The sequence below is a fragment of the Octopus bimaculoides genome, chromosome 1 (genome assembly GCF_046866305.1).
Source record: "Octopus bimaculoides isolate indiv1 chromosome 1, ASM4686630v1, whole genome shotgun sequence".
Lineage (NCBI taxonomy): Eukaryota > Metazoa > Mollusca > Cephalopoda > Octopoda > Octopodidae > Octopus > Octopus bimaculoides.
Window position 1 is genome coordinate 18,437,823 of NC_142928.1, and position 26,780 is coordinate 18,464,602.

The 26,780-nt window shown below is 39.1% G+C and overlaps 2 protein-coding genes across 2 annotated transcripts in view; one reads left to right on the forward strand and one right to left on the reverse strand.

The window, feature by feature from the left end:
* On the forward strand, positions 1-12,281 carry LOC106873470 (uncharacterized). The gene is made up of 2 exons (XM_014920851.3): positions 1-156; positions 9,957-12,281. Exons 1-2 carry the CDS (start codon positions 133-135, stop codon positions 10,218-10,220), a joined length of 288 nt encoding a protein of 95 aa, XP_014776337.1. The 5' UTR covers positions 1-132; the 3' UTR covers positions 10,221-12,281.
* The window catches only part of LOC106873468 (zinc finger CCHC domain-containing protein 8), a 23,059-nt gene continuing 8,097 nt past the window's right edge, over positions 11,819-26,780 (reverse strand). Inside the window, exons 8-15 of the mRNA XM_014920848.3 lie at positions 25,338-25,466; positions 24,147-24,209; positions 23,056-23,207; positions 21,174-21,236; positions 19,220-19,290; positions 17,960-18,028; positions 16,308-16,407; positions 11,819-13,587 (exon numbers count right to left, since the gene is read on the reverse strand). Coding sequence (XP_014776334.1) covers positions 12,947-13,587; positions 16,308-16,407; positions 17,960-18,028; positions 19,220-19,290; positions 21,174-21,236; positions 23,056-23,207; positions 24,147-24,209; positions 25,338-25,466 — 1,288 coding nt within the window. The 3' untranslated portion in view covers positions 11,819-12,946. The remainder of the gene's footprint in view (positions 13,588-16,307; positions 16,408-17,959; positions 18,029-19,219; positions 19,291-21,173; positions 21,237-23,055; positions 23,208-24,146; positions 24,210-25,337; positions 25,467-26,780) is intronic.

The following is a 26,780-nucleotide window of genomic DNA, read 5'->3' on the forward strand; positions in this document are numbered from 1 at the left end:
TGTATATAAAAGTTGTTGCTGACAGATGATTCTTCACAGTGTTACCAAAGTCTGAGCAAGTTCAACAAGCTAAGTGGAAGAGAACTGGCATAGCAACTAGTCACCCTTTTATCACCTGTATTTGCTCAAGAGATGAATCTGATGATATACAGCAAGGTAAGTTACACCTTACCAGCTCTTTTTCTCCCTATCACCTGTTCACTCATTATATATATTTTTTATTATAGGCACACATGCACCTTTTCTGACAAACATATAGAAACCTTATATACACAAACATACAGAAACATATATACAGCAGGGGAGGAGTCTCTATAGATGAACATTCTGGAACTCTGTTCATTAACCAAATTGTTTGTTACATGATTAATTGAAATACATATCATATCAATAGGGGTTATCCATTCCAAGCCAAACCCAGACTCCATGATGAAGACCTGAAATGGTGTTTATTTGTCCATCCATTGATAGCAAAGATGTAAATATATACATATATGAGAGGGTGTTGAAAAGTTCCAGGAGGATCAGTTAATTATGATTTTATTGAACATATTTGTCAGTCCTCAGTCAAATTATCCAACCCATGCTAGCATGGGAAGGCGGACGTTAAACGATGACGATGATGATGATGATGATGATGGTTCCCCTCTCAGATTCACATACTTATTGCAGCCGTCCTTTGGTTTTTTTCTAAGCCCTGTAAAAGAACTCAGAAGATTAGGCCTCTGACCAGGTCTTTTGTGATACCCTTAAAGCCAGGATCTTTTTTAGCACCCCCTCATATGTGTGTGTGCATTTTTCCCTTTGTCTTGCATCTGGTGATCTACAGTTATGAGAAATATTATGAGAGAAAATATGAGAAATATTATTTCCTATATAAAATACGGAAATTTGTAAGTTACATGAAATCACACATGGATGTTTATGTCTCATTTGCATGCACTCTTCCAGGCATTTATATGATTGCATAGTCTGCTCATTGCTTGCAGTTCAAATTCCTGCTCATTAATTGAATATAATTTTCATCAGAGTAACTGTTGGTTACACAATTTGTTCATATAGTATAACATTCACATATGCTCTCCCAACACATATACACACGCATAATCTACTTGTGGCTTGTGTTCAAATTTCAGCCTCACTATGTGAATGAACTTTCATTTGCTTAGTGAGTTTGCTCATGGTTAGTTGATGAAGTTGCAACTCATTATGTAAGTTCAATTCTCTTCAGAAAATTGTTTGTTATTCAAGTTATTTGTTTAGAGAACCATTCTCTTATATGGGTACCCTGCTGTATTTTACACACACTGATGATAATTAGAACATTTTGTTATAGATTCTCTTGCATGATATTTACTCCATTGCATTTTTTAGTTCAAATATTAGTATCGTCAGCATTACTTTTCACTCTCTCATGGTCAACAATATACATACATACATATAATTTTGAAAATATCATGAATTAGATAAAACAGTTTTGCTATTACTAGCCATTTAGCATTCAAACCTGCCATAACAGGCCCAAATATTCTACCATTCTACCTGTTTATATTTAAACTGACCAAATCAGGCATCAGACGTTTACCTTATAATATCGTTCTAACAATAAACAGTCACAGCATCAAAATTCCAAAGCTATGAGACAATGCATGATTGATTTAAAAAATTCAAATAAATATTACATTTGACAGAGTAATCTGAATACTAAAGGGTTTAACTGGTGTTTGAAACACAAATTAACATGAAATTTTGATGCAATGTTTTAATTTAGATCAAATTAATTCATCATCATTGTTTAACATCCGCTTTCCATGCTAGCATGGGTTGGACGATTTGACTGAGGACTGGCGAACCAGATGGCTGTACCAGGATCCAATCTGATTTGGCAGAGTTTCTACAGCTGGATGCCCTTCCTAATGCTAACCACTCCGAGAGTGTAGTGAGTGCTTTTATGTGCCACCGGCACGAGGGCCAGTCAGGTGGTACTGGCAATGGCCACGCTCAAAATGGTGTGTTTTACATGCCATCTGCACAGGAGTCAGTCCAGCGGCACTGGCAATGACCTCACTTGAATGTCTTTTCACGTGCCAGTAAGGCGACGCTGGTAACAATCATGCTCAAATGGTGCTATTTATGTGTCACTGGCATGGAAGCCAGACCACAGCTGCTCTGGCAATGGTCATGCTTGCACGGTGCTGTTAGCGCTCAACTGGCACAGGTGCCAGTCATCGAATTTGGTTCAATCACAATTTCGATTTCACTTGCCCCAACAGGTCTTCGCAAGCCGAGTTTAGAGTCTAATGGAGAGGTTGGCATGGGTGCCAGAAAGTTTATATCATAAAACCAAGGGTATTTTCAGGTGGATTGACATAAGATCTTAAACCCTTTAGCATTCAGATTACTCAGTTAAATCTAATGCTTGTTTATTCACATTGTCTTTGAATTAATCATGAATTACCTTGTAACTTTGTGCTTTCAATGATGTGATTGTTTACATTTAGAATGACATTGTAGGGTATGTGTGATAGGTTGGATCCAGCCAGTTTCAACATAAAACATGTTGAATATTGGCCAGATATGACTGGTTTAAATGCTAAAGGGTTAAACCAAAATTGGAGCACTTTAAAATTGGAAGGTTTTGTTATTTTTTATTGCTTAAGATAAAAAGGGCAGTGCCAGGATCCTTTTAAGTGCCTCTGAGTTTGGTGGTAGAAGGGAGATAGTTATTCTCAGAATGGAAAAATGTGGCCCAAATGCTTGTGAAAGAGCAAACTCTATCAGAAGGCATCCAATGACCAAGTGGTAGTGTTAAACAGAACCAGAAGTGGCCTCAGGCAGGTCACTATTGAATGGGTTTATGTTGGCTTTATTTCTACTGTTATGTAGGTGCAGGAATGACTGTGTAGGTAAGAAGTTTCCCAACCATGTGGTCTTGGGTTCAGTCCACTGCATGGCATCTTGAGCACACACACACATATATATTGCAAAGGAACTTTGTCTTGCAAGTTACTTGGTGACCCTGCCGATGCTGGTGCCACTTAAAAAGCATCCTGTCCACACTGTAAAGTGGTTGGCATTTGGAAGGGCATCCAACTGTAAAAAACCTTGCCAAAACTGACCTTGCCTGTGCTTGTGCCTTAAAAAGCACTCAGTCAACTCTGCTGGTTGGTGTTAGGAAGGGTGTCCAGCTGTAAAAGCCCCACCAAAACAGACACACAAGTCTGGTGCAGGCTCCTAACATGCCAGCTCCTGTCAAACTGTCCAACCCATGCCAGCAGACATTAAATGATGATGATGAAGATATATATATATATATATATATATATATATGTATATTAGAAAAAATAATAAGGTACTCAGATATCTGGATGGTTGTACATTTGCAGATTTTTATTAATGTCACATGTTTTATAAATTAGTGCTTGCATCTATTCTTGTAGATTCTCCAGATTTGGAGAAAATCTGGAGAATCTACAAGAATAGATGCAAGCACTAATTTATAAAACATGTGTCATATTAATAAAAATCTGCAAATGTACAACCATCCAGATCTCTGAGTATCTTATTATTTTTTCTAATATATAATTCCTGTATATCACCTCCAAACCTTCTAATATATATATGTATATACACACACACACCCTTGTCTTGACATCTTGTAAATGAGCACCACTGTTATATAAATGATGTTGTTTGTTTCCAGTCATCCATAAAAAAAAACATGTTTGGTCAAGGGAAATATTACCTTGCTGGGAAAGAGGCAAGAGCTGTCAACAGAAAGGGACATCCAGACATAGGAAATCTGCCCCAACAAATTCTGTTTGACACATGGAAATGATGATAATGATGTAATTGTAATCTCAGTCTTCTTGTTTCTTGATGTTGTTTAGCCTTAAACAAGTGTCACTGAACAAAGTGGTGTGATTTATTTCTAATCTGTGAAAACATGTCAAGCCATGAGGAAGTATTGCCTTACTTGGAAACAGGTGAGGGTGGGCATTTGGTTGTAGAATATGTCTCAACAAAAATCTTTCTCACCCATGCAAGAATGGAAAAGTGGATGATGACATATATACATATATGTGAGTGAAAGTGTTTTAAAAGAGTTCAGTGTAATATGCAATGATAATAAAATAAGTCAGAAGGTAGAGTTATATACTGTACCTTCATCTTCTTAGTTTTCTATCCTTAATATGCAAATACTTTCCTCTTTTACTTGTTTCAGTCATTTGACTGTGGCCATGTTGGAGCAGCGCACTTAGTCTAGCAAATTGACCCAGGACTTATTCTTTGTAGCCTAATACTTATTCTATCAGTTCTCTTTTGCCGAACCGCTAAGTTACGGGGATGTAAACGCACCAGCATTGGTTGTCAAGCGATGTTGGGGGGGGGGGGGGACAAACACATACATATATATATACAATGGGCTTCTTTCAGTTTCCATCTACCAAATCCACTCACAAGGCTTTGGTCGGCCCGGGTCTATAGTAGAAGACACTTGCCCAAGGTGCCACGCAGTGGGACTGAACCCGCAACCATGTAGTTGGTAAGCAAGTTACTTACCACACAGCCACTCCTACGCCTTAGATTTAAATAGAGATCAGTGTAGAGATTACCATAGTCATCATCATTTTATGTCAGTTTTCCATGGTAGCATGGGTTGTTCTTGCCCTTAAGAAACTTGGGACTCACTCATGATCAAAATAAGTTATTATTTGACATTATTGTTTCTCTGATAGCTTTATGCTATTGTTTGGTAACTTAAATGACCATTCCAGTGTAGAATTCCAAGAATAGATTTTTCTTGACTTTGTAACAACTCAGTTCCAAAACCCAAAACAGCTTATTGATTTGTGACCGGCAATTATATTTTGTTTCTGATTTGTAGCAAAAAGGAATTAATATAATATTGATTGTTATTCTCATTGGCTTCAGCTACTGGAACCCAATTACTAAAATGTATAATTCTTCAAAATACTACTCCAGAATGTTCTAGGAAGCAAAGAGAAGAAATCAATGGTGATTAATAAATTGGAAGTTGACCAGACCTACTTTCTTTAACGTCACTAATTTGGCAGCTGGTCGAACAGATGCTGTAGTATAGATATTTATGGAATAGATGGGACTTGTTCAGATCCTAGCATTATTGGCTTTTATCTTAAGAATTGAACTCATGTTCACCCTCTTAAGTAGTTGTATATTCCATAATTCAGTGGGCATTAATGAAAACTTCTCTTACAGACATAGATGTGTGATTAAGAAGCTCACTTTTGTTCAACTGCATGGTACTTTGGACAAGTGTCTTCTACTATAACTGCAAACCTGGTCAGTGAATTTGGTGGACAGAAACTGTGGAAGCCCATTGGATATAAGTATGTATGTGCCATCACTTGACAAGCGGAGTTGGTTTGTTAATGCCCCTATAACTTAGAGGTTTGGCAAAAAGAGACCAACAAAATAAATACCATACTTAATGTTTTTTTTTTCTACTCTGGGCACAAGGCCTGGAATTTTTGGGGAGGGGGCTAGTTGATTAGTGTTCAGTGTAGTATGCAATTGGTACTTAATTTATCAACCCTGAAAGGATGACAAGCAAGGTTAACCTCAGTGGAATTTAAACTCAGAATGTAAAGACAGGCGAAATACCGCTAAGCATTTTGCCCAGTATGCTAACGTTTCTGCCAGCTCCAGACTTAATAATGTGCCACTGTCATGTAAAAAGCACCCATGTACACTCTGTAAAGTGGTTGGTTGTAGAAACCACGCCAAAACAAGAGGGGCATCCAACTGTGGAAATCATGCCAAAAAAAAAAAAAATCTCTGGAGCCTAGTGCAACCCTCCCACTTTGTCAGGTCCTTGTCAAACCATCCAACCCATGCCAGCATGGAAAACAGACATTAAATGATGACTACTGAGGTTAGTTTGTTTGACTAAACACTTCAGTGGTGGCCCAGCATGAAACTAGTAAAAGAAATTGTAGATATAGTGTCTATGGCTGTTTGGAACAATGTAGTTCTGGGTTTGATTCCATTACATCACATACTGGACAAGAGTCTTGCATTGTAGACATGTGTGGACCAATAATTAGTGAATGAAATTTGGTTGACAGAAACTGTAAGGAATCTTGCTGAGGATGGATGATGTTAACTGCATGCAATTATAATAGATACAGGTGACTAATAGTTGACATCAGATGCATCCAGCCATAAGATAGTGTCTCAAAACGTCCAGTCTAATCCACACCAATATGTAAAAGTGGACATAAAAATGGTGAACAATTAATTATTCAGTGTCCATAAATTACTTAAACTGGACCACTTCTTTCAATCCATCCATTTGGAAGTCTCATTAAGAGACTTTTGAACACTCAACCCCAATGAGGCAATCACCATCTGGTTGGAAAATAACTATCCCTTACAAATGGTACCACAAACATTTTTCTGAAGTTTTTAAATTGTAATTTATGAAGATTCTGTATCAGGCACGTGCCATCAGCAATTACTCAGGGTAGACGTTTATGTAGTAAAATGCACAAAAAATTAAGCGAAACACATGTGCGCGATTGAGTTGGAGGCAGAATTACTTCTGCCGTTAAAGCATGTAAAGAAAACATTGCTGTCGGAATGTACTACAACAGTACTATGCATAGTTTTAATACTGAGATTTAAAGTCAGGGCAAATGATGCCTACCTAATCTACGAAAAAATGAAACATTTTGCATTTTATGCATAGTAATCAGACTAACCTTCATAATTATATTGAATTAGATGCATATTCTGCTATAAAAAGGAAAATGTAACTTTTGATCTATTTTATTCAGGGTAGGCACTGCCTACCTAGGCAGTACATCCCTGTCCTGTATATAGATGAATATATATATATATGGATGAATCCTGTTCACTACTTCCGTGAAACAGAGATGCTGTTACTCATACTCAATTGTAAAGCTTCTCAACTTTATCACTTGTCTACAAGAATCAATTACACTGCATACTTACCTGAGAGAGAATATGGGGGTCAACTCACTGGAGAAATGAGACATCAAAAACAAGCCCCATATGAAGGATACCCATGTAGAATGAGATGGTTCTAAAGTTAAATGTCTGATCTCATACTACGTAAACCTTTTCAATACCATCCATATTAATGTCTTCATAGTTCAAATTAAAATCTTTATAACATGAAATAATGTGATTACAGTTGGTCAGCACTAACACAATATGCTCCAACATTTGTGTCCTTGAGCCAGACACTTTATTTCACGTTACTCCAGCCACATTCAGCTGGCAAAATTTGGGTAGCACCTGTATTTCCGAGAACTATGTTATGGGTGTGCATATCTCTCTTTTACTTGTTTCAGTCATTTGACTGTGGCCATGCTGGAGCACCGCCTTTAGTCGAGCAATACGACCCCAGGGCTTATTCTTTGTAAGCTTAGTACTTATTCTATCAGTCTCTTTTGCCGAACCACTAAGTTACGGGGGCGTAAACACACCAGCATCGGTTGTCAAGCGATGTTGGGGAGACAAACACATACATATATATATATACGATGAGCTTCTTTCAGTTTCCGTCTACCAAATCCACTCACAAGGCTTTGGTCGGCTCGAGGCTATACTAGAAGACATTTGCCCAAGGTGCCACACAGTGGGAATGAACCTGGAACCATGTGGTTGGTAAGCAAGCTACTTACCACACAGCTACTCCTGCACCTATATATGTTAATTTCACAAGCTGTTTTATTGACTGGGGCAATAGGAACCCTCATAAGCAATGGAGTGCCAATTTTCTTTTTTTTATGTTCCAGCATATAAGGTTAAATATTTTAAAAAGCCTTCCCAAATCTTGTTTCTATTAAAAATTAATTGCAACTTACAGGCAGTTTATTCATTGAAAATATAGAACTGAAAGGGTTAAGGAAGTAAAGTAAATAGACTATTGACAAATGTTTTACATATAGGTGCAGGAGTGGCTGTGTGGTAAGCGGTTTGCTTACTAACCACATGGTTCTGGGTTCAGTCCCACTGCATGGCACCTTGGGCAAGTGTCTTCTACTATAGCTGCAGGTCAACCAAAGCCTTGTGAGCGGATTTATTTGGTAGATGGAAACTGAAAGAAGCCCATTGTATATGTATATGTGTGTGTGTTTGCCCCCTCACCATCGCTTGACAACTGATGCTGGTGTGTTTATGTCCCTGTAACTTAGTAGTTCGGCAAAAGAGGCCGATAGAATAAGTACTAGGCTTACAAAGAATAAGTCCTGGGGTCAAGTTGTTCGACTAAAGGTGATGCTCCAGCATGGCCACAGTCAAATGACTGAAAAAAAAAAAAAAAAAAAAATTAAACCTCCATATATTGGTGAGATAGTTTAACCTCTTTTGATGCGAATGTCTGAGATCAGCCATTGTTTCTCTTGAACAAAACACCATATTTTAAAATACTCTTTTACTTGTTTCAGTCTTTTGACTGTGGCCATGCTGGAGCACCGCCTTTTAGTCGAGCAAATCGACCCCAGGACTTATTCTTTAGAAGCCTAGTACTTATTCTATCGATCTCTTTTGCCGAACAGCTAAGTTACGGGGACATAAACACACCAGCATCGGTTGTCAAGCGATGTTGGGGGGACAAACACACACACACATACATATATACGACGGACTTCTTTCAGTTTCCGTCTACCAAATCCACTCACAAGGCTTTGGTCGGCCCGAGGCTATAGTAGAAGACACTTGCCCAAGATGCCGCGCAGTGGGACTGAACCCGGGACCATGTGGTTGGTAAGCTAGCTACTTACCACACAGCCACTCCTACGCCTATGTTAATATTTAAATTAAAACCACCAATATATGTAAGAAAATTTTAAGTTGTTTCAAAACACCAGATTAACAATGACAAAGTTAAATCTCATAAAATTCTTGATTACTCTTAAATGTAATCGGTGCATGTGTGACTGTGTGGTCAAGAAGTTTGCTTCCCAGTTACATGGTTTCAGGTTCAGTCTCACCGTGTGACACTTTGGACAAGCGTCTTCTACTACAGTCCTGGGACAATCAAAATCTTGCATGTGGGTATTTGGTAGAAGGATACTGAAAGAAGCCCATAGTTTGTGCGTGTACCCTTGTCTTGACATCTATGAAAAACATGTCTGGTCATGGTGAGATATTACCTTGCTTGGAAATGGATGATGGTTGGTGACAGGAAGGGCATCTAACCATAGACCCTTGTAAGTATAGTAAAATGAATGTGAAATGATATGATGATGATGAATGATAAGCTGAAATATGCATATGAAAGGATTATTTGTTGGAACACCTGACTTAAACCCTTTCATTACTGTATTTATTTTGAGATGCTCTGTGTTTCTTTGTTTTTTTGCGCCCTTTTAAAGCCTAGCCAGGCTCATGGGCCCGGTTTCAATGGCGTATGTGTTCCCCAGCTGGACGGGATGCCAGTCCACCACAGCGTTACTCATTTTTGCCAGCTGAGTAGACTGGAGCAACGTGAAATGAAGTGTTTTGCTCAAGGACACAACACGTCACTCAGTCCAGGAATCGAAACCACAATCTTACGATCATGATTCTGACACAATAATCAGTAAGCCACGTGCCTCCACCTGTGTTTCTTTTAATTATTTTAAATATAACGAAGAATTTAGTAAAATAACTTAGTTATCATTAAGCTAGTGTTAGAAACTTAAATTGTGACTAAGGTTTGGTGAAAGATTTTCATTCAAAACATATGAAAACAAGGCATTTGTACTACAGAGCCAGAGCCGGTTTCAGTCGGGTTGGTAACAAAAGGGTTAAAGCTGAATGTTCTTCCTATTGTTGTCCACTCAACTAGCAAATGGTCAGTGGTTCAGCACCCTAAATATACAACTATTGAATCCATTGACACAGGTTGAATAATAATGTGACTAATTATTTTACCCTCTCTTTTTATTCTTTCTTCACAGGCAACGGTCATTTTGCTACTTTACTATGTATCAACAACAAACTGCATCTCCCTTGGATACCAAGGATATGTCTGCAATCCACGTTTCGCCCAACAATACTGTCTGATGGGCTGCTTGAGCTGTATGGAATACTATGGAGTACAAGTTTATAACCTTGCTCACTGTTGTTATGACTGCCAGGTAACTGGGGCTCGTTTGATTGACAATGGTCCAGATAAATGTTCCATGAAGTACATCAGAGACACTTATCGAATACAGGAGTGATGCTGCTGTCTGACAGTGGAGCACAACAAGAAGGAAATGCTTCACTACATATTTACAGGTTTGACAATGATTCATCACCTTCAAAAATTCAGACGGAAGGTGTACAGATTATTTCCCTAGTACTTCTTCGAAGGCAGAGTCGATAAAGATGATGACTCTAAGAGTTCGCCAATGGAATAGTACAAGATTCTTGATGTGAATTTGTGTACTGAAACAAATTTTGTGGTGTCTTGGGAGGGTCATTATGCCAATAACTGTAAACACGCACTGGTTCAATACCACTTCTTTATTGCCAGTTAATGTGTTAAATATCTAACCATCTAACTAATCAATTGTTTGTTTAGTTAGTTGATTAGATATTTAACAAATTGGTTAAAATAAAGAAGAGGAATTGAACCTGTGCATGTGTTATTATTTCAGGGGTAATGACTCTCCGAAGACACAACAATGGAACAGTATTTATAGAAAATATTAATAAACTATTAGATGGCAGATTGCACAGAAGTTTATGTGTTTTCTTTGATATTGGCCATGGTCAGTGAAGTTAGTGATGCACGAGATGAAGGATATGGCATACAGTTTAGAAAGTTTAGTATACTGTAGTACCATGGACAGCAAACTACAGCAGTGAACGAGTGGAGTGATGTAAATGTAGGTTGTGAGAGTTCATTATAATCACGACACAAGATGCAACGAGTGGACCTAGGAAGATGACTGGTGATTTTCCCTTCTGAATGTGATGTATAGGGGCAGAGATGAAAGATGTGTTTATGGTTATGAATGATAAGCTACAGAAGATTGTGAATTGTAACATATACAAGTGAAGTAGATCACATAAGCTGGAAGTTGTTCAGGAGTGAATAGGAATATAAATTTTCTTGCAGGGAAATATGCAACATTTGGGACTTAGTGTTGCTAATCACTACCAAATTATATGATCCCTGAAGGAACCAGAGAGGGTCCTCACTGATAGAAGAAACAGTGAGAGATATTGATGTTAACAATAGGTAGGATATTGAATTTGAAAGGGAGTGGTGGAAAGAGTTGTAACACCTGTATGATTGTGGGGCTTAGGTTGGCTGATAGATCCTTGAAGACAAGTTAGGAGAATGATGGCTACAGGAGAGATATTTTGGTTATAGAATGTACTCAAAATATACAACTGATACGAGTAAGGAAGCTTTAGATCTGAAGTTTACCACATTTTGTTAAAAGTTTTATCAAATGTAACAGCCTCCCTTTCATCTAGGGCCTTTCTGGAACTGACACTTCACAAACTTGGCCAACTGTGACCCCGTCCCATCCCTAATGAGAATTATTTTAACTGTTTCACCTTTATTTTAGTATGGTTGGCAGGATTTCCCAGATTATAGTATTTGCTAACTTTTGAAGTAAGATACATCTGAAGCTTGATGCTCTTTCTGAAACAAGAAATGGTACTGAAGTCAATCAGGCAGCCTGAGGCAAACAAAGTTATGCTCTTAGCCTAGCAGAAGAGTTCAATGCAGTATTTGAAGTAAAATTTCAGCACATGTAATTTACAGGAAGACAAGAAAAGAAGATAAAGTGTAGTGGTGATTATTGAAACAGAAACAAAATGTCGATCACCAGATGTAATGAAAATGTTTAGATAGTTTACACGAACAACAAAGTTTAGACAAAATCAGTAAAAACAAAACCCTCCTGAATTGTATTCTAGATTGGAAAAAAAAATTTCTTTGATAAAGTTTTACTGTTGAGATGGACAGAGTTATGAAGGAAATTTAGTTGATGTGAATTTGAGTCCAAAAATTCAATCATGTATTTACAAATGCACACACAGACACACAAGCATTTGAATATTTCAGAAAATTTCGATTTCAGCCATTTCATTAAGCCATCCTGTGTGTTAGTGTGCCCAAAGGGTGAGCTGGGCAACACAGTTCTCATATTCATATCCGAACCATCGTTGAATTTGAATATGTCATAACCAACATGTGACAAATTAAGATGTTGCTTGGCGATTGATTTTTTGGCTGGATTTCCTTTGTCAACATGGAGATTGGTTTATTCATCTTATGTCTCTGCTTGAAATGATATGAGGCAATGCAATTCCAGTGTCTGCACAGAAGATGCGCAAATATGCAGATTTAAAGATTAATATTAAATTTATAAGAAAAAATATATCACCTTGAATTTGTCTGGAACAATTTACAAAAAAAAAAAAAAAAAAAAAAAAAAAATCGTGTTTCTTTTCTACATAAAATGAATGATCCCAATTTCCACACACACACACCCACACACAACTATTTACACATATACATATACAAATGCGAATAACTTGGCCATCACTTCAAGTAAAAAACATTAAAATTTTAAAAAATTGAAAGATTATTGAATTCATCTAATATGGTTTGTCCAAATGTCTGCAATGAGTTATAACTACCAATGAATAGAATGAGATTGTGAATTATTTCTTGTGATCAGCTCTAAAGCTTTAGAGCTGATCACAATGAATCAATGGAAAAAAACATCTCATAAACAAAATAAAAATTTTAAAACTGGGAGGGAGAGAAGAATGGACTTAAAAATATATCAAGATATATATCACGTAAGTAGAGACATGGCATATATCTCGATACAAGAGGATATATCTTGATATATGTGAATGTATGGAGAACAAAAACAGGATGAAAAAAATTAAACTGAATTCATAAAATCTATAAAAGAATGGAATTATCAAGAAATCATGACTTGTTTCTGGACTTGATTTTTTGGAAAACTTGTCTCATTCGGTTGTAGGTACCAGTGGACTGAGGCAGGTTCTCAAATGGTATGTGATCTTGAATACCAACTGAAAAGTTTGTTCTGTCTGGTAATGTGGGGAATGGACCTTTATTCTGATTCACTGGAGTACCGTAATCTTTGCCAAGGGACTGACACATTGACGGAGATGACAACGATGCAAACCCATCGGAGGCTGCCTGACTGTTACTGCTCTCATCACTCGATAGAACAATGGAATTAGATTCTGATGCTTTTATCTGACTCTCAGAACTTGGCTGACTGTCTGAGTCTTCTTCCTGAAGTTGTTTCTGAAGACATCGATACTGTGCTTCAAGATCTTCCAAGGAATCTGAACTGAGAGCAGCATCAGATTTGGGTTTTGGTAGACAGAGAGGCTTTCTTTTCGTGGTAATCTCTGTAACAGGGCTCTGCCGTGAGGGCTGATTCCTAGGAGAATATTTCGAATCTGAACTGGAAGATGGAGGTGTGTCAGAAGGAAGTGGTGGTTTCGATGGTGGAGTATCAGATGGTAGAGGTGGTATGAAACAGTTGGTCTCTGTTAAGCGACACGTTCCCAGGTCTTCATAGTAAGGGAAACTCTCTGCATGAGGAAGAAAAGAAAAAGAAACAACACCAGTAGAGAAGTTAAAAAGGGAAACAGAACATGTTGAACCTACTTTACTGAGTAACATTCTTCCCTCTCTAAATCTAACAGTGATATGAATATCAGCAACTTCTGAGTTCAGTTTCAGATGACGTTCACTTTCATATCTATCCCTCAGAGGTCATTAAAATAAGCTATAGTTAAGTATCTGGTCAAATTCCACCCAACAGTCATAAACTTAATAATAATAATAATAATAATCCTTTCTACTATAGACACAAGGCCTGAAATTTTGTGGGAGGAGACTAGCTAATTAAGGCTAGTGATGAACTGGTATTCAATTTGTTGATCCTGAAAGGATGAAAGGCAAGTCGACCTCATTGGAATTTGAACTCAGAATGTAAAAACAGACAAAATGTCACTAAGTATTTTTCCTGGTGTGCTAACAATTTTGCCAGCTCACCACTAATACTAATAAATACCTTGATGCAGAACCAAGCAGTGGCTCTCATAAATGCCTGGATGCAGAACCAGGCAGTGGCTCTCATGGCTTCTGATCTTGACTGATTGGAGGTGCTATCATGTACATTGTTTTGTCTTGGTATAAATGATGGGCTACAGCAAATATTCTGCTCAATACCACAGATTTGCTTGTCAGTAGCTTGACCATAACCAGTTAAGCATGTCCCTTAGTGGCTGACAATATGTGCATCTCTGATCACGAGCAGTAGTCGGGGAGCATCATAGCCATGTGTTGAGAGGAATTCTTTGGGGTTTGAATAATTCACCACTGGAAACATAGGTGTTTCATTCAACGTCCTTAAACAACCCCTACTTAATTCAGGGACCTTTTGAGCAGGATGGGCTACTTGACTTGAAGAAAATTCTAAATGATGATGGTGATGATAATGTTTGTTTCACTGCATAACAACAGGTAAAATTTGTCCCAGGTCTTCAAAGTCATATCACAGCAAGGGCTGGATTGTCATTTAGTGCAAGAAAAGATTATGAGTTTTAAACCAGAGACCTGACTCTTTAAAAATGCTTACAAAAGAATGGATGCAGCTAAAAGCATCCAAGTACCTGATGTTCAACACCATTCAGAGGGCAGCGTAAAACTGGGAGACATAAAGTCTATCGCCTAAATAGTAGGCCATGGTAGGATTTGAACTCATAAGGCAAAGAGGTGAAACAAATAATACAAGGCACCCTATCCAATTGTCAATTCATTGCCCAGAGTATTAGAAGTAGGATTAACAAATTGATTCCACTATATTCCAGTGATGATAGCAATAGATTAAGTGATAAACTGTGGTGCAGATTTTGAATGTCATTAAGACAATGGGCATGTTTTGTCTTAGACCCGGCTTTGGTCTAGCAAGACAACCACCAGAAGGATATTTCGATGTCGGTACAGATGAAGTGGATATTTGTATTATCAACATCTTTTACACACATGATCCACCAAAGGGAACTTCTAGGTGGTTGTTCAGCCTGTTATATATAGCAGCAAAATCTTTCACAAATCTGCCTCATCTGTCTTACAAAAAATGGAAAGACATACTGAATAATGTAGTCAATAGTATATGTCTTCTAAGATAGCAGAAAAGATGTACGTGATAGAGCATCTTCGATCCTAGGTGTATTTAAGGTATAAGTCTCTATCTAACCCATGCTAGTAAGGAAAAACAGATGTAAAAAGAGTGTGTGGTTCATTTCCCAGCCACATAGTTTTAGGTTCAGTACCACTGTGTGACACCATAGGCAAGTGTCTTCTATTATAGCCCTGGGCCAACCAAAGTCTGGTGAGTGGGTTTGGAATATGGAAACTGGAAGCCCGTCATATATATATTTATGTATATATATGTATCTGTGTTAGTGTCTCTTTGCCTTGACATCGTGTGATAGTTGTAAATGAGTGTTCCCAATTCTCTGTAAAAATAAGCCCAGTCATGAGCAAATATTACCTTGCTTGGAAACAGGCTTAGCCTCAGGAAGGGTATTTGGTTGTATAAAATCTGCCTTAACAAATAATCTGATCCATGCAAGTACCATAAAATGATGATGATGACGATTCATGTCATGTTCCCTGCATCCCTCTCCAGCAGAGCATTCCTAATCTTGCAAGCTCATGGGTACTGGTGCCACGTAAATGCACCCATGCTGGTACTGTGTAAAAGCAGCCAGTACACTCTGTAAAGTGGTTGGTGTTAGAAAGGGCATCCAGCCACAGAAACCATGCCAAAACAGACATGAAACCTGGCCAGCCCCTGTCAAACCATCCGACCCATGCCAGCATGGGAAACAGATGATGATGATATATACACGCCGCCTTACTGGCACTTGTGCCGGTGGCATGTGAAAAAACATTCGTGCGAGGTCGTTGCCAGTGCCGCTGGACTGGCTCCTGTGCAGGTGGCACGTAAAATACACCATTTTGAGCATGGCCGTTGCCAGTACCGCCTGACTGGTCTTCGTGCTAGTGGCACGTAAAAGCACCCACTACACTCTCGGAGTGGTTGGCGTTAGGAAGGGCATCCAGCTGTAGAAACTCTGCCAAATCAGATTGGAGCCTGGTGTAGCCATCTGGTTCGCCAGTCCTCAGTCAAATCGTCCAACTAATGCTAGCATGGAAGGCGGACGTTAAAAGATTATGATGATGATGATGATGATGATATATATACAGAGAGAGAGAGAGAGATGAAGTAGAAAACTACCTTCAGTATCAATATCCATGTCAGAGCTAGTGTCAAATGACCGATGTCGTTTAGGATTTCCATCTGCACTTGTTCCATGTTTCCGTTTTTTAGCATCATCCTGCAAAATAGAGAAATATGGAGATAAGAATATACTGACTATCAACTTTAAACATGGCTGCCTTAACAACAAGAATTTTCAGAATGGTGATGCTGGCAGTAATACAATTGCTACGGTGATGGTGCTGGTAGTTGAGTTGTCATGGTAAGAATGGTGGTGTGGTTAGGGTGATGATATTGTAATGCAGTTGTTATGGTTATATTGTAGTTGTGCATGGCTTAGTGGTTATGGTGTTGGACTCATGATCGTAACATTATGGTTTCAATTTCCGGGCTAGGCGACACATTGTGTTCTTGAGCAAAACACTTCATTTCATGCTGCTCCACTCCACTCAGCTGGCAAAAAACGAGTAAGCCTGTGACGGACCGGTGTCCAGTCCAGATGGAGTATATATATATGCCATAGAAACCGGCCCTTATGAGTCAGCATGACCCAGGAAGGTCAAGGCGGTGAGCTAGAAGAAACACTAGCAGGCCGGGCAAAATGCTTAGCGGTATTTTGTCTGTCTTTACATTTTGAGTTCAAATTCCGTCGAGGTTGACTTTGCCTTTCATCCTTCTGGGGTTGATAGATTAAGTACCAGTTGCGTACTGGGGTCAATCTAATTGACTAGCCTAACCCCAAAATTTCGGGCCTTGTGCCTAGAGTAGAAAAGGTTATTATTGTAGTTGTTATGGTGACTGTGTTAGTTATGAATTTGTGATTGTAGTGTGGTTGTTGTAGTGATAGTGGTAGGGTAGTTGAGATGATTGTGTTGGTTGTGTAGTTGTTATAGTAATAAAGGTTCGTAGTATAGTTGTTTGGTGATTATGGTAGTGATTGTAAGGTCACTATAGTAATATTGTTATTGTCTTCAAATGTTGGGCCTCACGGACGCTATGACAAGTGCCTGAAACCTTTGGAGATATACCATGCTTGAGAAGACCCGTCAAGCCAAGTGAAACCATGGTTGTGGTTGATGCCGGTGTTACATAACAGGAACCCACGTTGGTGGCATGTAAAAAGCCACCCTTCAAACATTGGGCCTCACAGAGGTGATAAGCGACCAAGATCTTTGTGCTTGAGAAGACTTGTCAAACCAAGGGGAATCATAGTTGTGGCCAATGTCAGTGTTACATAAATGGCACCCATGGTGGTGGCACATAAAAAAAGTGCCCATTACACTCTTGTAGAGGTTGGTATTAGGAAGGGCATTCAGCTGTAGAAACCATGCCAAATCAGCTTGGAATCTGGTATAGCTCTTCAGTTTACCAGTTTCAGTCAAACTGTCTAACCCATGCCAACATAGAAAGCAGACGCTAAGTGATGATGATGATGGTGGTGGTGGCGTTGGTTGCAGTGTATTTGCAGTGGCACAGAATTCCTTCAGAGACAGTTGTGGGAGTAGGAAAGGTGTAAAGTCATAAACTTCTCAGTGCAGTTAATTAACCAGTGCATAAAAACTTTAATTAACTGCAGCTTCTTAATTAGCTGAGTCAAAAGCTGAGAAGGGTTCTGTCTGAGATGATTTGTAAAAAAAAAAAAAAAGAGAAAAAAGGCACTGATGTCTTACTTTGTTGGAATGCAATACTGTTTTCAACTGATGTTCTTGGATTGGGGGTAGGTTATACTTGTAGTGTTCCTAAATAAAAAAAGAAAAAAGAAATAACAACAATAATTTGCAGTGAGGATTAGACAGTTCAGGATATGTAGCAGACCCCTGTTGGGAAATGAAATTGACACTTTGTGAGAACAAGGCCACTAAAGACTGTCTGTTTGGATGCAGATGATTTGGCATTGTTGACTGGACATTTAGCCTATTTGGGTGAAAGTACTTTTGTTACTGTGTGCTGCATGAGCACAGAGAGAGAGAGAGAGAGAGAGAGATAAAAAGAGAGAGAGAGAGAGAGACTGCAGCCATGCTGGGGCGGTGGTGGCACCACCACCATCGTCATTTAACGTCTGCTTTCCATGCTAGCATGGGTTGGACGATTTGACTGAGGATTGGCAAACCAGATGGCTGCACTAGGCTTCAATCTGATCTGGCAATGCTTCTACAGCTGAATGGGTGCTTTTTATGTGCCAGGTGGCACGTAAAAAACACCACTTGAGCGTGGCCGTTGCCAGTACCGCCTGACTGGCCCTCGTGCCAGTGGCACATAAAAAGCACCCACTACACTCTCGGAGTGGTTGGCATTAGGAAGGGCATTCAGCTGTAGAAAGACCTCAGTCAAACCATCCAACCCATGCCAGCATGGAAAGCAGACGTTAAACGATGATGATGATTACTTCGTGGATATAAGCTGGCACCTCATCACCATTATTTTTATCTCTCTTACTCACACCACTCCATTCATGTTCATCCACCCATATATAATGTCAACTAGGTCTGAATCTTATCCGCAACAATAAACTTATTTTTGTCCCATGCATCATGCTTTAACCTTTAAACACTTTGCATAAAGCCATCTCCTTTCTATTCAAGGGGGATCTTTAAGTCTTGCAAAGTAGTTGGTATTAGAAAGACGATTCAGCCAAGATAGCAGCACAAAACGCAATTCTTAGGCTCATTGGTTTTCTGTCAAACTGACTGGCCCTCATGCCAGTGGCATGTAAAAGCACCCACTACACTCTCAGAGTGGTTGGTGTTAGGAAGGGCATCCAGCTGTAGAAACTCTGCCAGATTAGGTTGGAGCCTGGTGCAGCCATCTGGCTTGCCAGTCCTCAGTCAAATCGTCCAACCCATGCTAGCATGGAAGGTGGACATTACAGGACAGAAAATAGTCCTGTGAAGAAATTACTATAATGAATAATAAAAAACAAAAATACTTACATCTCGAAAGCCTTCAGGAAGAGGAACAGTGAAACCTGGGTATTCAATAATTAGATTTGGGTCAATCTCATCTGCAAATAAAACAAAATGGTATGATGATAAAACTGAGAGGAGTATGAGTGTAATGTAACAAGATGGGATGAAAAATCTGGAACAGACCCAGGTAGAAACCTCCATAGAGACAAAGAACCCCTTCCAGAACAGGTTCCATACAAAAAGGTCAAGAACTTTACCTGTTCTGATACCTATGTACAGAACAGTCTAATTCTTCCTGGTCATGAAACTGTCACTTTTTCCTTAAAATGTTTAACATCTATTTATCTGTGAGTTGGATGGAAGGTATGGTTTCATCGTCCGAGTACTGCTAGATCCTTTTATCGACTGCTAAGTAGAGAGTTGAGCGTATATTTTGTTTAGTTGAGCATACTGCACAGTTAAATGCCATGCTCAGAAACACGATAAAAGTGGCTATTACTGGTTCACTCTGAATCTCTCCTCTAAATGTGATTAACCATGTAGCTCCTTTATAACAAGAACCTGCTCTACTTCACCTGTTTCTCTCACACCCGACCCTAATCTCCTAGCATAACCCTCCACCACCACCACTTTTGTAGTACTGGGAGTTGCAATGGTGGCCTCACTTGAGTTGGTAGGATGAAAATAGAACTTATCACACACTGTTAAGTGGTTGGCATTAGGAAGGGGCATCCAGCTGCAGAAACTTTGCCAAAACAGATACAGGAACATGACCTATCAGATCCAGTCAAATGATGCCAGCATGGAACATGGATATTAAATGATGGTGATGATGATGATAGTAAGATTAAGATATAAGATTTGAACTTATGACTATGAGACCAGTAGCCCAACACTTTGACCTCACAACCATTGGGATTACATTTCTAAATTTCTAGATAAATTATTTCTGGATTAACAATTCTCTCATTGCTCAATTTAAGATAAGCATGCTGCAATCTAGTGATTGGCAGCTTTGGAAGGTCAATCTTAATGCAGGGAAAATATGGTACCTGAAGGTGACCAAAGATTATTCTTTTGTTGATCCCTATACTTCTTTTACTTCCTGGTGCTAATTCCACCAGCCCCTTTTTGCTAAACAGTGAAGGATAAACACAGACACACAATGAGCTTCTTCCAGTTTCCACCTACCAAATTCTCTCACAATGCAATGATCAACCCAGGGCTATACAAGAATAAAAGACACTCGTCCAAAGTGCCATACAGTGGAATGGAACCTGAAACCACATTGTAAACTGAACTTCTTAACTAAACACCCGCACCCTGGTGCCTATCAGAGCAACTAAAAGGTACAATTTTTAATGATCTTAGTTTCGTAAATATGTTAAATTTTTTTTAGAGAAACTCCTGCTACACATAGTTACTTTCCTGCACTTCCCCCAGGTTGGGTAACTGTGTATTTCCTTTGTGGTAGCACACCTCTTTCTGTCTTTATTCCTGATCTTTCTCTCTATGGCCGGGTAACCTTGTACTTCCTCTACAGCAAGACACCTGTATCAGTCTCACTATAACCTTTCCATCATCCAACACAAGATTAGATCCTACGAAGCCTCCTCTCCTCTTAAAAGTTATTTTCTTTGTTTTGCAAGTACTTGGTGACCTTAAAAGCAGGCGCTACTTAAAAGCACCCAGTTCACATTGTAGAGTGGTTGGTGTTCTGAAGGGCATACAGCTGTAAAAACCTTGCCAAAACTGACCTCACCTGAGCCTGGGCCACGTAAAAAGCACTGCTCACCTCACTTGTATTTATACCATGTAAAAAGCACTAAGTCCACTCTGCTGAGTGGTTGGTGTTAGGAAGGCCAAAACAGTCACAGAAGTCTGGTACAGGCTTCTGCCTGGTTGGCTCTTGTGAAATCGTCCCACCCATGCTAGCATGAAAGGCGGACATTCAATGACGATGATGTTGGTTACTTACCATCTCCAGTTGTTGTCTGCTCAACTTCACCATCTTCCAGAGTGTCACCAGAAACACCAACCTCTGAAATAAAACGCAAAGTCATCATCATGAAGCTGCTGAGATATAAGGGACAGCAATGTAATAAATAGACTGTGATGAAACAGCTTCGACTGGGAAACATGCTTATGATTCAATGGGATTTCACTCACCAATGTTGTCAACTGCAATGTTTGGTTCATTTTATTGGGTTGTCCGGAAAGTTCGTGCCGATTTATAGTAGCTTACCTTTCGACTTATTTGCCCTGAAACCACCTCAATTCTGGGAAGAGGGTATTTTCAAGTTAAAGGAAAGATGGAGACGCATTGTGCAACAAAATGGTTCATATTTGGTTGATTAAAAATGTAATGGCAAGTATTTATTGACCTTTTTCTTTCCTTTAAAAATTGGCACAAACTTTCCGGACAACCCAATAGTAATTTTTTAATATCTTTTATCTTTTACTTGTTTCACTCATTAAACTGTGGCCGTGCAGGGGCACTGCTTTGAAAAATTTTCAATGAAAGCAATCAATCCTAGTACTTGTTATTTTCTTTTTCTTAAGTCTGGTACTTATTCTATTGGTCTCTGTTGCTGAACTGCTAAGTAATGGGGACGTAAACACACCAACAACAGTTGTCAAGTGATTGTGTGGGGACAAACACAGACACACACACACATCTACTTTTTTATTTGTTTCAGTCAATTGACTGCAGCCATGCTGGAGCACCACCTTTAGTTGAACAAATTGATCCCAGCACTCATTCTTTGTAAGCCTAATACTTATTTTATCGGTCTATGTTGCTGAACCACTAAGTTACGGGGACACACACACACACACACATAAACACACCAGCATTGGTTGTCAAGTGATGGTGGGGTGGGGACAAAAACAGACACACAAATATATATACAATGGGCTTCTTTCAGTTTTCATCTACCAAATCCACTCACAAGGGATGACATTTTCCCGAAGTGCCACACAGTGGGACTGAACCCTGGACTTGTGGTTGGTAAGCAAGCTGCTCACCACACAGCCACTCCTGTGCCTATATATATATATATATATATATATATATATATATATATATATATATATCGAGTTCCTTTCAAGTATTGGGCCTCATGGCGGCAATGACCGAAACCTTTGGCATTATGTTGTGCTTGAGAAGAAGCCCCATCAAGCCAAGCAAGATTGCAGTCGTGGTAGATACCAGTGTCATGCAAATGGCACCCGTGCCAGTGACACATAAAAGCACCCGTTACACTCTTGGAGTGGTTGGCATTAGGAAGGGCATCCAGCCATAGAAAACCATGCCGAATCAGACTGGAGCCTGGCGCAGCCTTCTGGTGTGCCAGCCCAGTCAAACCGTCCACCCCATGCCAGCATGGACAACGGACGTTAAATGATGATGATTGTGTGTGTGTGTGTGTGTGTGTGTGTGTGTGTGTATATATATATATATATATATATATATATATATATATATATAGATAGATAGATATATACGTACATACACACAACGGGCTTCTTTCAGTTTCTGTCTACCAAATCCACACAAGACTTTGGCCAGTCTGAGTTTATAGAAGAAGACACTTGCCCAAGGTGCCACGCAGTGGGACTGAAACCCACTGTGTTTTCTAACACATGCATGCACATGTGTGTGAGAAAGTGCAATTACAAACACTAACATATCAACATCACCCTCATCTTATTTATTTAGGTAATGGTTTTCAAATGGGTTAGACAAAATTTACTTAGATGTGACGGTAGTTTTTAGGCCTTGGAAATGGTATGGAATAGGTCAGACAAATGGCGCAAGATCTTATAACCTAAGAAAGAAAAGAATAACAAATGCTTACGTTTGCCATGTTTATCAAATAAAGACATTCCTGATGCAGTCTTTGTCTTGGCTTCCTGTAGCCAGCCAGGAGGGTAGCCATAGAACCTCATTTTGTATATATGAACGGGTACTGTGCTGGGGCCAAGTCTCATAGCTTCTCGCAAATTGTCACTGATAATTAATAGATAATTAATAGATAATTAATAGATAATTCAATAGACGATCTTGATAAAAGACTTTTCTCACAAAACAATTAATAATGTGGAGGATGCAATAAAAGTGTGATGGTGTTGGAGCTGTAAAACGAGTTGTAAAGTGAAAACAATTAAAGAGAAAGGAATAGAACCGTTCTTGGGATGCACGAACTGAAGAGGACTAGAAAATAGAACTTAGGTAAATTAAAAGAGTTGACAGGATCATATTAAGAAATACTAGAGGAGAGGAATAAAATACATAAAGAAAATATAATCAGTTTTGAGACAAAATATGGATGAAGCATTTGGAGATCAGAAAGTACATCTAAATAAAATGTGAATGAGACTAGAGAAAATTGGAAGTCATGTTGTACATAGAATATAGGAACTTCATATACAACTGAGAGATTGTTTAAAAAACTAGAAAGGAAAACTTAACTTTAATGTCATTGAGTCTAGGGAGGGTCAATTTGCAGTAAAAATGCATGCACTGGTTCTATTTCACTTCTTTTTATTATAACTTGTCAGTTAGTTAACTAATTAACCAATTAACTAATCAATTACTTGATTAATTGATCGATCAATCAATCAATTGGTTTGCCAGAGTCCTTTCACTGCCATTCATGACATCATTAACAATGTGCGTTAGTTGTTGCAGGTCTGTCATCAACTGAACAATTAATTGATTAAATAAACAATCAAGTAATCGATTAATTAGTTGGCAAGTAATAATGAAAAGAAGTGAAGTTGAGCCCATGTGTGTATTTTTATTGGCAATACGACCCTCCTAAGATACGATATCCATTTCAACACTATTTCCCATGAAGAAATTTGGAAAACAAATAAATAACCTTAATGATTAAGGTGAACAGTAGAATAGAATAGATGTGGCTGAGTGTAAGAATCCAAAACTTACCTTAAATAACCAGGTTTAAAGGAAGAAAACCGTGAATCAGTTTCAGCATGGTAGCGAGAAGTTCTGTAATTTTGTAAAAAAAAATAAAAGCTTACTAATTTCACAAAGGAATGAAAACTAGTTAAAATACAATATAAAACATGGGTCATTGGGATGTTACTAACAGACTGCTAATTTGTAGCGGAACTGAAATACTACTCATTTTAGATATTTCTCTTAAAATTATTTTAGATCATCATCATCATCGTTTAACGTCCGCTTTCCATGCTAGCATGGGTTGGGCAATTTGACTGAGGACTGGTGAACCAGATGGCTGCAGCAGGCTCCAATCTGATTTGGCAGAGTTACTTCAGCTGGATGCCCTTCCTAATGCCAACCACTCCGAGAGTGTAGGGGGTGCTTTTACGTGCTACCGGCACGAGGGTCAGTCAGGCAGTACTGGCAATGGCCATGCTCAAGTGGTGTTTTTTATGTGCCACCTGCACAGGAGCCAGTCCAGCGGTACTGGCAACGACCTTGCTTGAATGTTTTTTCATGTGTCACCGGCCCAATTGCCAGTAAGGCGACGCTGGTAACAATCACGCACAAATGGTGCTTTTTACATGCTACCGGCACAGAAGCCAGTCAGCGAGCACGCTCGGATGGTGCTCTTAGTGCTCCACTGGCACGGGTGCCAGTCATTGAATTTGATTTGATTTCAATTTCACTTGTCTCAACAGGTCTTCACAAGCAGAGTTTAGTGTCCAATGAAGGAAAGGTATGCATAAGTGGGCTGGTTACACCCCTGGCACGGGCCATGGGTTATGGTCTCACTTGGCTTGCCAGGTCTTCTCAAGTACAGCATATTTCCAAAGGTCTCGGTCACTAGTCATTGCCTCAGTGAGGCCTAATGTTCGGAGGTCGTGCTTTACCACCTCATCCCAGGTCTTCCTGGGTCTACCTCTTCCACAGGTTCCCTCAACCGTTAGGGTGTGGCACTTTTTCACACAGCTATCCTCATCCATTCTTGCCACATGACCATACCAGCACAGTCGTCTCTCTTGAGAAAGCACAAACAACAGACAACCTCAGGTAAACTGTCCTAAAACAGACACAAGAGCCCCAAACCCTTTTAACTACAACTGTAGTCACCCTCACAGCAACCAGTGCTTACAGCTTGACAACAAATATAAGGATACTTCAAATACTCACTTGGGGTTATTACTCTGGCTATTTTGCATAAAGTTCTGGCGATTCATCTGGATACGAGCAGCATCTCTCTTCTCTTTACAATCTCTGATCATATGGGCTCCGCCACAGTTGAAACACTGTGGCTTCCTCCTGTAATAATGCAATAGACAGCATGAAGCCAAGATATAGAGATATCAAGCCAATATTACACAATGGGAAAATTTCAATGAAATAGTAATTAAGAGAAAGTTAGCAAGAATTATTGTTCCTATTTATTCCAGCACAGGTCAATAGAAAATATCAAATATATATAAAAAATGTCTTCTTATTTCCATTGTCCATGTCAGTGCTCCACAACTGGTGTTCTGCAGTGTAACCTGAATATAATTTTTTTTCCTTATACTTATAGTTATATTTTTAATTCAGGTATGTTGCTGAATTTTGAAAAGAATATAAGAGTACCGCAAGTGGAAAAAGGCTGCAGAGCACTTGGTCTATATTAGGGATCATTGCATTGTTATTGTTGTTTCCCTGACAAAAGGTCAATGTTACTACCTGAGATGGAGCGAGAATGGCTTCATTTTAAAACTTCTGTGGAGAAATGGCTATGAGTAGTTAGTTGAACTGAGGTAATGCAGAATAAAGTGTACTGACCAAATAAACAAAGAAATACCTGCAGTGGATTTGAATTTAAGATCACTGATCCTGTGGTCCAATACTGTATCGATTTGGTTATTGTCTTTTATAGGTGCAGGAGTGGCTGTGTGGTAAGTAGCTTGCTTACCAGCCACATGGTTCTGGGTTCATTCCCACTGTGTGGCACCTTGGGCAAGTGTCTTCTACTATAGCCTCAGGCCAACCAAAGCCTTGTGATTGGATTTGGTAGATGGAAACTAAAAGAAGCCCGTCGTATATATGTGTGTATATATATATATACCGGAGTAAGCACATAAAATGTGCAACAAGGTGGAAAAAAGAGTACTCAAATACCAGAGGTAGAGTAATATGCTTTATTTAAAAGCAGCAGAAATATAACAAAAGACTGTTACTCTGAGTTTCACGTTCCCGTTCATCGGACAGTTTTGTTAGAAAAACTGTCCGATGAATGGGAACGTGAAACTCAGAGTAACAGTCTCTTGTTATATTTCTGTTGCTTTTAAATAAAGTATATATATATATATATGTATGTATGTGTGTGTATATGTTTGTGTGTCTGTGTTTGTCCCCCCAACATCGCTTGACAACCGATGGTGGTGTGTTTACGTCCCCGTAACTTAGCGGTTCGGCACAAGACACCGATAGAATAAGTACTAGGCTTCCAAAGAATAAGTCCTGGGGGGCGATTTGCTCGACTAAAGGAGGTGCTCCAGCATGGCTGCAGTCACATGACTGAAACAACTAAAAGAGCATGTGTGTGTGTGCGCATGCGTATTTCTGTTACCAAGTTAAATAGTATTACAAAGT

What these genes read in the sequence shown, in the direction of transcription:
- LOC106873470 (XM_014920851.3), top strand. Translation starts at nt 133, where the DNA reads ATGAATCTGATGATATACAGCAAG. An exon ending in ATCTGATGATATACAGCAAG is followed by an intron (nt 157 to 9,956) that starts GTAAGTTACACC and finishes CTTTCTTCACAG; the next exon opens with GCAACGGTCATTTTGCTACT.